This window comes from Oncorhynchus mykiss, chromosome 13, assembly GCF_057628025.1.
Source record: "Oncorhynchus mykiss isolate SJ-2025 chromosome 13, ASM5762802v1, whole genome shotgun sequence".
Classification (NCBI taxonomy): Eukaryota; Metazoa; Chordata; class Actinopteri; order Salmoniformes; family Salmonidae; genus Oncorhynchus; species Oncorhynchus mykiss.
The window spans coordinates 4,905,430-4,916,121 of NC_143034.1; the positions used below are offsets into that span (position 1 = coordinate 4,905,430).

At 39.2% G+C, this 10,692-nt stretch overlaps 1 protein-coding gene across 1 annotated transcript; it reads right to left on the reverse strand.

Annotated features, from left to right (window-relative positions):
- Nucleotides 1-3,444: 3,444 nt before the first annotated feature.
- Nucleotides 3,445-8,425, reverse strand: LOC118948173 (uncharacterized). Its single transcript, XM_036973164.2, has 2 exons — nt 7,841-8,425; nt 3,445-5,599 (listed from the first exon to the last, which is right to left on the reverse strand). Exons 1-2 carry the CDS (start codon nt 8,175-8,177, stop codon nt 4,590-4,592), a joined length of 1,347 nt encoding a protein of 448 aa, XP_036829059.2. The 5' UTR covers nt 8,178-8,425; the 3' UTR covers nt 3,445-4,589.
- Between the last annotated feature and the right edge of the window lie 2,267 nt (nt 8,426-10,692).

The window sequence follows — 10,692 nt, forward strand, 5'->3', positions numbered from 1 at the left end:
TACTGGGATGGTTCTATACTAGTTACCTAATGACATTACTGGGATGGTTCTATACTAGTTACCTAATGACATTACTGGGATGGTTCTATACTAGTTACCTAATGACATTACTGGGATGGTTCTATACTAGTTACCTAATAACATTACTGGGATGGTTCTATACTAAGCTATCTAATGACATTACTGGGATGGTTCTATACTAGTTACCTAATAACATTACTGGGATGATTCTATACTAGTTACCTAATAACATTACTGGGATGGTTCTATATTAGTTACCTAATAACATTACTGGGATGATTCTATACTAGTTACCTAATAACATTACTGGGATGGTTCTATACTAGTTACCTAATAACATTACTGGGATGATTCTATACTAGTTACCTAATAACATTACTGGGATGGTTCTATACTAGTTACCTAATAACATTACTGGGATGGTTCTATATTAGTTACCTAATAACATTACTGGGATGATTCTATACTAGTTACCTAATAACATTACTGGGATGGTTCTATACTAGTTACCTAATAACATTACTGGGATGGTTCTATATTAGTTACCTAATAACATTACTGGGATGATTCTATACTAGTTACCTAATAACATTACTGGGATGGTTCTATATTAGTTACCTAATGACATTACTGGGATGGTTCTATACTAGTTACCTAATAACATTACTGGGATGGTTCTATACTAAGCTATCTAATGACATTACTGGGATGGTTCTATACTAGTTACCTAATAACATTACTGGGATGGTTCTATACTAGTTACCTAATAACATTACTGGGATGGTTCTATACTAGTTACCTAATAACATTACTGGGATGGTTCTATACTAGTTACCTAATGACATTACTGGGATGGTTCTATACTAGTTACCTAATAACATTACTGGGATGATTCTATACTAGTTACCTAATAACATTACTGGGATGATTCTATACTAGTTACCTAATAACATTACTGGGATGGTTCTATACTAGTTACCTAATAACATTACTGGGATGGTTCTATACTAGTTACCTAATAACATTACTGGGATGGTTCTATACTAGTTACCTAATAACATTACTGGGATGGTTCTATACTAGTTACCTAATAACATTACTGGGATGATTCTATACTAGTTACCTAATAACATTACTGGGATGATTCTATACTAGTTACCTAATAACATTACTGGGATGGTTCTATACTAAGCTATCTAATGACATTACTGGGATGGTTCTATACTAGTTACCTAATAACATTACTGGGATGGTTCTATACTAGTTACATAATAACAGTACTGGGATGGTTCTATACTAGCTACCTAATAACATTACTGGGATGATTCTATACTAGTTACCTAATAACATTACTGGGATGGTTCTATACTAGTTACCTAATGACATTACTGGGATGGTTCTATACTAGTTACCTAATAACATTACTGGGATGGTTCTATACTAGTTACCTAATGACATTACTGGGATGGTTCTATACTAGTTACCTAATGACATTACTGGGATGGTTCTATACTAGTTACCTAATAACAGTACTGGGATGGTTCTATACTAGTTACCTAATAACATTACTGGGATGGTTCTATACTAGTTACCTAATAACATTACTGGGATGGTTCTATACTAGCTACCTAATAACATTACTGGGATGATTCTATACTAGTTACCTAATAACATTACTGGGATGGTTCTATACTAGTTACCTAATAACATTACTGGGATGGTTCTATACTAGTTACCTAATGACATTACTGGGATGGTTCTATACTAGTTACCTAATGACATTACTGTGATGGTTCTATACTAGTTACCTAATAACACTACTGGGATGGTTCTATACTAGTTACTTGATAACATTACTGGGATGGTTCTATACTAGTTACCTAATGACATTACTGGGATGATTCTATACTAGTTACCTAATAACATTACTGGGATGGTTCTATACTAGTTACCTAATAACATTACTGGGATGGTTCTATACTAGTTACCTAATAACATTACTGGGATGGTTCTATACTAGTTACCTAATGACATTACTGGGATGGTTCTATACTAGTTACTTAATGACATTACTGTGATGGTTCTATACTAGTTACCTAATAACACTACTGGGATGGTTCTATACTAGTTACTTGATAACATTACTGGGATGGTTCTATACTAGTTACCTAATGACATTACTGGGATGATTATATACTAGTTACCTAATAACATTACTGGGATGGTTCTATACTAGTTACCTAATAACATTACTGGGATGGTTCTATACTAGTTACCTAATAACAGTACTGGGATGGTTCTATACTAATTACCTAATAACATTACTGGGATGGTTCTATACTAGTTACCTAATAACATTACTGTGATGGTTCTATACTAGTTACCTAATAACAGTACTGGGATGGACTAGTTACCTAATAACATTTCTGGTATGGTTCTATACTAGTTCTAATACTAGTTACCTAATGACATTACTGGGATGGTTCTATACTAGTTACCTAATAACAGTACTGGGATGGTTCTATACTAGTTATAATACTAGTTACCTAATAACATTACTGGGATGGTTCTATACTAGTTACCTAATAACAGTACTGGGATGGTTCTATACTAGTTACCTAATAACAGTACTGGGATGGTTCTATACTAGTTACCTAATAACATTACTGGGATGGTTCTATACTAGTTACCTAATAACATTACTGTGATGGTTCTATACTAGTTACCTAATAACAGTACTGGGATGGACTAGTTACCTAATAACATTTCTGGTATGGTTCTATACTAGTTATAATACTAGTTACCTAATGACATTACTGGGATGGTTCTATACTAGTTACCTAATGACATTACTGGGATGGTTCTATACTAGTTACCTAATGACATTACTGGGATGGTTCTATACTAGTTACCTAATGACATTACTGGGATGGTTCTATACTAGTTACCTAATGACATTACTGGGATGGTTCTATACTAGTTACCTAATAACAGCCGTGTGCACTTGTGTTTTCTTCTGTAGGATTTGAGTTTTGAAGAGAGCCGCAGACCGCCCAGGGGCACAGGATGCAGAGAGAATTGGACAGGAAGACGTATCCAACAAAGACAGTTTTGAAGAGAGCCGCAGACCGCCCAAGGGCACAGGATGCAGAGAGAATTGGACAGGAAGACGTATCCAACAAAGCAGGATCAGTGAGTTAGTCTCACCTGGTGCTTAGGTTGTTATTTGATGTTTTTAGAAGCTTTTTTTAAAAAATGGTCTGATTGACTCAATAACCAAGTTTAGATTTCCTAATGAGCCAGAAATGTCATAGTTATGTCTGGTTCTTTATCAAAGTTAGATGGCTAGTCCTTATTGATCCTGCCTTGCAGTACACCCCTCTCAATATTATTATGTACATTATGAATAAATACTGTTGGAATAGGGATTTTTTAAATATTTTTTATTTACATGTAGATGTGACCAAATATTCCCTTAAAGCCACACTCTGTAAGATACATATGAAACTCAAATGTAAACAATAGATAATTTGTAGTGCTTGAGGAATGAGGTCCACTCAGTCACACAGACAAACCCATAGAAAACCCAGAGCCAGAGTTTGTAAAAGACCATTGAATCACAGAGAGCGTACAAATTGAAACTGTCGCGCTCGCTATTAAAACTGTCATACTTCATTTTTTCAATTCATGTCTTTAGATAAAAAAGACTTAACACGTGTATTGTTGAATAGGCGTTTTTAAAAGGCCCAGTGCAGAGTCAGAAACGTGTGTTTTTATAAATATGGCCACACTGAGGTTGGAATAATACTGTGGAAATGATGATCATGTCCTTGCAGTGTAAGAGCTGTTTCAAAAGACCGCCTGAAATTTCAGCCTGTTTTGGAAGGATGACACGTTGGCGTTCTTGATATCCTCATCAGGCAGGTAATTAGTTATCAAATCAATATGAAAAACCTCTCTGTCCATAAGAGCTAGTTCAGTTGTTCCCTCCCCACTCAGTCCCATCAAAATTCTTGCAATTGAGAAATTGCTCTTTGCTAAGAAGTTATTTTGGTTTTGACCATTTGAAATTGAAAAACATTACAGTAAGGTACCTAAATATTACAGTAAGGTACCTAAATATTACAGTAAGGTACCTAAATATTACAGTAAGGTACCTAAATATTACAGGAAGGTACCTAAATATTACAGTAAGGTACCTAATTATTACCCAGAAATGATTTGATATCGAGATGTTTTTAAAAACAGGCTGCATTGGACCTTTAAAGCTAGAATCTTTAGTTTGCCCCGAAAATGATAGTTTAAACTATAATCTGTTTTGAGGCTCATACAATGTGTGTTTACATTTACATTGTTTACAAAACATTGGTGCAAATCAAGCGTGTATTTTGGAATCTGAGTTGGACAGTTGAACTAAGCTCATGAGGCATTTTATAAGTTATGTTCATCAAGAATCAATGAGTATCATTAATTTAGAAGTTTTTTTAAAAAAGTAGGCAGCAACTAAGGATTCTATCATCGAACCAAGTTGATTTTACGTGACATGAACAAAAACACAAAATTCTCAGTCAAAAACTTAAGTCAGAACACAGCTTCTTCATTCTCTCATGTGCTTTCAGGCACCATAACCGGGTAAAACTCTTTCCACACCGGGAACAGTGGTACGGCTTCTCTCCCGTGTGCGTCCTCTCGTGCTCTTTTAGGCTCCCTAACTGGGTAAAACTCTTTCCACAATGAGAGCACAATGGTTTTTCGCCTGTGTGTATTTTTTCATGCGCTTTCAAGTGACAACGCTGAATAAATCTCTTTCCACACTGAGAGCATTTGAAAGGCCTCTCTACAGAGTGTGTTCTCTCATGTTTTTTCAGGTCCCATGGTGATAAAAACACGTTTTCACACTGGGAGCATTGATACGGCTTCTCTACAGCGTGTGATCTTTTATGCCTTTTTAAGTTCCCTAAATGGGTAAAACTCTTTCCACACAGGGAGCAATAGTAAGGCTTCACTCCTGTGTGTGTCCTCTCGTGCTCTTTCAGTTGCCCTGGCCAGCTAAAACTCTTGCCACACTGGCAACAGAGGTATGGCTTCTCCCCTGTGTGTGTTCTCTTATGTGACTTCAGGGCTCCTGATGAAACATATCTATTTTCACACTGGGAGCAGTGGTAGGGCTTCTCCCCTGTATGCGTCATTTCATGCATTTTCAATTTCCTTAACTGGATAAAACCTTTTCCACATTGGGAGCAGTAATAAGACTTCTCCCCTGTGTGCGTTCTCTTGTGTTCTTTCAGGTGGCTTAACCGGATAAAACTCTTTCCACACTGGGAGCAGTGATGAGGCTTTTCCCCCGTGTGTGTCCTCACATGTTCTTTTAGGTTCCAAAACCTTGTAAAACTCTTTCCACACTGGGAACATTGGTAGGGCTTTTCTCCTGTGTGTGTAATCTCGTGGTTTTTAAGGCTCCCTAACTTGGTCAAACTCTTTCCACACTGGGAAGAGTGGCGTCGTCTTGCTGGTTTGGACGTCTCTGGTTCTTCTGAAAGACACTTTTCGCTGTCAGAGTGAGAGTCTTGTCTCTCTCCTGCCAAAGACAAATAAATAGAGCATTTAGTTAAATACTAAACTGAAGACCTAAAACAAACCTGAATGATACCTAGGGTTTAATCCAGACTCGGTCTCTCAAAATCCTGAGTTCAGTTTGAAGAACATTCTAGAACATCCTGGTTGGGTTCTGGAATGCGTGGCTATATTTGAAATGAACTTCTTTTCAAATAATTGTCAACGCATAGCCCAATGTTAAGGTGAGGTTCACTGTAGCTCCGCGTAATCTGTCTGTGGGAAGGAACATGGCTGCTCTCAACACCAGACAACAGAAAGAGTTGGCCACGACTATCCAAGAGACTGTGCGTGAGGAAATTACCTCTGCCCTCCACTTGCAATTAAGACCGATAAATTAATCTTTTGCAGTGATCCACTTCTAAAGTGGATACCTACTAAGTCTCGCAATGAACTCAAAATGGCATTGGTACTCGAGGGCATTGGATAACATAAATAAAGCCAAATCATCTGGATCGGACGGTATTCCTACTGAGGTCTATTTAAAAATGTTGGTATCAATATTTAGACTTTGGTACTTTCTTTGCTTTCAGGCCCCTGGGGAAGGGGTGTTATGGGGGGGGGGGGGGGGGGGGGGGGGCTCCGGTAATTTTTTTGGGGGGGGTGTATGGTTTCTGGCTGTGGAGGGAGGATGAGGGCGGGTGGGGACCGAGGGGAGTAATGGGGTTGGTGGGGAGGGAAACATGGTTTCTGGCTGTGGAGGGAGGATGAGGGCAGGTGGGGACTGAGGGGGCTGTGGAGGGAGGATGAGGGCAGGTGGGGACTGAGGGGGGTAATGGGTTGGTTATCTTTTTATGCAACTCTTTAATTGTTCTTTTGTGTTCTGTAAAAACTCAGTCAGATTGTCTGTTTGTAACAAAATAAAAAGTTTGGGCGCAAAAAAAAAAAAGAAACAGTCATAATAATATTAATAATGTGGAGTTTCAACTCTAATCTTGTTCTCATGGAATGTCATGATGTCATAATCAGAGCTCTGTAATAATAGATCATGACATGTTCATAGGCTGAGCAGAGCTCTGTAATACTACATAATGTCATGTTTATATGCTGAGCAGAGCTCTGTAATACTAGATAATGTCATGTTTACAGGCTGAGCAGAGCTCTATAATAATAGATAATGTCATGTTTATAGGCTGATCAGAGCTCTATAATAATAGATAATGTCATGGTTACAGGCTGAACAGAGCTCTATAATAATAGATAATGTCATGTTTATAGGCTGAGCAGAGCTCTGTAATACTAGATAATGTCATGTTTACAGGCAGAGCATAGCTCTATAATAATAGATAATGTCATGTTTACAGGCTGAGCAGAGCTCTATAATAATAGATAATGTCATGTTTACAGGCTGAGCAGAGCTCTATAATAATAGATGTCATGTTTACAGGCTGAACAGAGCTCTATAATAATATATAATATCATGTTTTCAGGCTGAGCAGAGCTCTATAATAATAGATAATGTCATGTTTACAGGCTGAGCAGAGCTCTATAATAATAGATAATGGCATGTTCATAGGCAGAGCAGAGCTCTATAATAATAGATAATGTCATGTTTATAGGCTGAGCAGAGCTCTGTAATACTAGATAATGTCATGTTTACAGGCTGAGCAGAGCTCTATAATAATAGATAATGTCATGTCTCCAGGCTGAACAGAGCTCTATAATAATAGATAATGTCATGGTTACAGGCTGAACAGAGCTCTATAATAATAGATAATGTCATGTTTATAGGCAGAGCATAGCTCTATAATAATAGATAATGTCATGTTTACAGGCTGAGCAGAGCTCTATAATAATAGATGTCATGTTTACAGGCTGAACAGAGCTCTATAATAATATATAATATCATGTTTTCAGGCTGAGCAGAGCTCTATAATAATAGATAATGTCATGTTTATAGGCAGAGCATAGCTCTATAATAATAGATAATGCCATGTTTACAGGCTGAACAGAGCTCTATAATAATAATGTCATGTTTATAGGCAGAGCAGAGCTCTATAATAATATATATTGATGACTAATGTCATTGGATGCATTCGATCCATTGTTTACGTTTTGTTAGTGGCCCACTGTTTAATGGTGTACACGTCTTACATTGTAGCTTTAATAGTTCCCACAGTAGACGTATTGAAGTATCGAACTTCAGTGGAATGCCCCTTTATAACCACACATTGATTTGCGCCCCTGTTGTTAAGATAGTACTCACTGGTGTTAATCAGATCTCCATTCTTCTCTTCTTCCTCCTCTATAACTGTGCCAGTAATCTCATCCTCCTCCTCTTTCACTTTTTCAACTGCATCCTCCTCTTCTTTCACTGTAACGCCTTCCTCTTTCACTCTGAACGCGTCTTCCTCTTCTTCAACAGTAACATCCACCTCCTCTTTCACTGAAACGTCTTCCTCTTTCACTGTAACAGCCTCACCCCCTACTTCCTTTTTAACCGTGACAGCCTCCTCTTCCTTATCCTCTTTCACGGGAGCTTCTTTCTCCGTCCAGCAGACCTCCTCTTCTTTAGCTGGTGGGGTGTAGGATAGTGAACTCATGGTCGGGAACGTTAGACTATCCTAGTGCAAGGCTAACTAAAACAGCTAGCTAGCTGACAACGTAAATATTGAAGTAACTAGTAAATTCGTAGACAGTGTGTTTAAAACACCGAGGTTAATATACACACAAATTGTCTAAATATTACCAGTTTTATGTTTGCTAGCGAACAACCGATGTGGTTCAATCAGTAGCCTGTCGTCCTTGTTGAAGAAGTGTCCCGTCCCGTCCACTAGATTATACGTCACGCAACGAGCGTCAGCTGAAAGACTCCCATCGCCATCTGTTGACTGGAGTGGGTACCGCAGTTAATAAGGAAAATATTCACCACATTGTTTATACTGGCTAAAATATAAAATGAACTGATATGTTTTCTCTTACTTCTTACAAGTAATACTTTCCTACACACATATATAGAAGCTGAATATAAAATACATATAAACTGAACAAAAATATAAACACAAAGTGTAAAGTGTTGGTTCCGTGTTTCATGAGCTGAAATAAAAGATAGCAGAAATGTTCCATATACACAAAAAGCTGAGCCTTTCTCCTTTGATAACAAAACGAAGGAGCTGATTGTGGACTTCAGGAGACAGCAGAGGGAGCAGGCCCCCATCCACATCGACAGGACAGGAGACAGCAGAGAGAGCAGGCCCCCATCCACATCGACAGGACAGGAGACAGCAGAGAGAGCAGGCCCCCATCCACATCGACAGGACAGGAGACAGCAGAGGGAGCACGCCTCCATCCACATCGACAGGACAGGAGACAGCAGAGAGAGCACGCCTCCATCCACATCGACAGGACAGGAGACAGCAGAGGGAGCACGCCCCCATCCACATCGACAGGACAGGAGACAGCAGAGAGAGCAGGCCCCCATCCACATCGACAGGACAGGAGACAGCAGAGGGAGCACGCCTCCATCCACATCGACGGGACTACAGTGGAGAAGGCGGAAAAGCTTCAAGTTCCTCGGCGTACACATCTCTGACGATCTGAAATGGTCCACCCACACAGACAACGTGGCTGAAAAAGTTTGGCTTGGCCCCCAAGACCATCACAAACTTCTACAGATGCACCATTGAGAGCATTTCGTTGCGTGGTATCACCGCCTGGTATGGCAACAGCACCGTCCGCAACCCTCTCCAGAGGGCGGTGCGGTCTGCCCAAAGCGTCACCGGGGGAACACTGCCTGCCCTGCAGGACACCTACAGCACCCGATGTCACAGGAAGGCCAAAAAGACCATCAACCACCTGAACCACGGCCTGTTCACCCCGTTATCATCCAGAAAGCAAAGTCAGTACAGGTGCATCAAAGCTGAGAGACTGAAAAACAGCTTCTATCTCAAGGCCATCAGACTGTTAAATAGCCATCACTAACCGGCCTGCCCTGAACCTAGTCACTGTCACTAGCCGGCTACCACCCGGTTACTCATCCCTGCACCTTAGAGGCTGCTGCCCTGTGTACATAGACATGGAATCACTGGTCACTTTAACAATGTTTACACACTGTTTTACTAATTTCATATGTATATACTGTATTCTACTGTATTCTACTGTATATACTGTATTCTACTGTATTCTACTGTATATACTGTATTCTACTGTATTCTACTGTATATACTGTATTCTACCCAATGCCACTCCGACATTGCTTGTCCTAATATTTAGATATTTCTATAATTCCATTATTTTACTTGAAAATGTGAGTGTATTGTTGTGAATCGTTAGATACTACTGCACTGTTGGAACTAGGAACACAAGCATTTTGCTACACCCGCAATAACATCTGCTAATTATGTGTATCTGACCAATAACATCTGCTAATTATGTGTATCTGACCAATAACATCTGCTAATTATGTGTATCTGACCTATAACATCTGCTAATTATGTGTATCTGACCAATCAAATTTGATTTAAATTGAAGAGAATCCAGGTAATTAAAATGATATCACATACATACTTATGTGTGCAGGCACTAAGTCATTCTGTCTCACACACACACACCTGCTTTAGGTTCCAGCAGGCCTGGTTTTATTTGACACTCCAAGTTTTCAGAGCAAAAAAAAATAAAAAAATGTCATTACTGTAAAAACACCAGGAAATCAGCTCCAAGTGATTTTAATGGAAGACATCTGTTCCCAAGTATTCCAGTGGATGATAGAGAGACACGTGATCGTATATAAAATGTAAGCAAGGTTTTAAATTATTATGTTTTAGTCAAACATTATATCTGTTTGGGCTTCTTGAGTCAATTTTCCGTCTACAAATTATTTGTAATTATGTTCCGGCCCCGCGACCAATCCACTCCTGAAACAAATCGTCCCGCAGCTGAATCTAGTTGAAGTTCCCTGGTGTATAGGTCAGACTTTGTCATGAAAATAATATTTCAGATTTGCTGAGCACACCTCTCTCTGCCAGCCACACCACCACCACTGCCCTTGACAAGCATCTCAACTGAGCCCATCAAGAGATGAGGTTCCCGTCTTCATCTTGGACCACGGCCAATGGACAG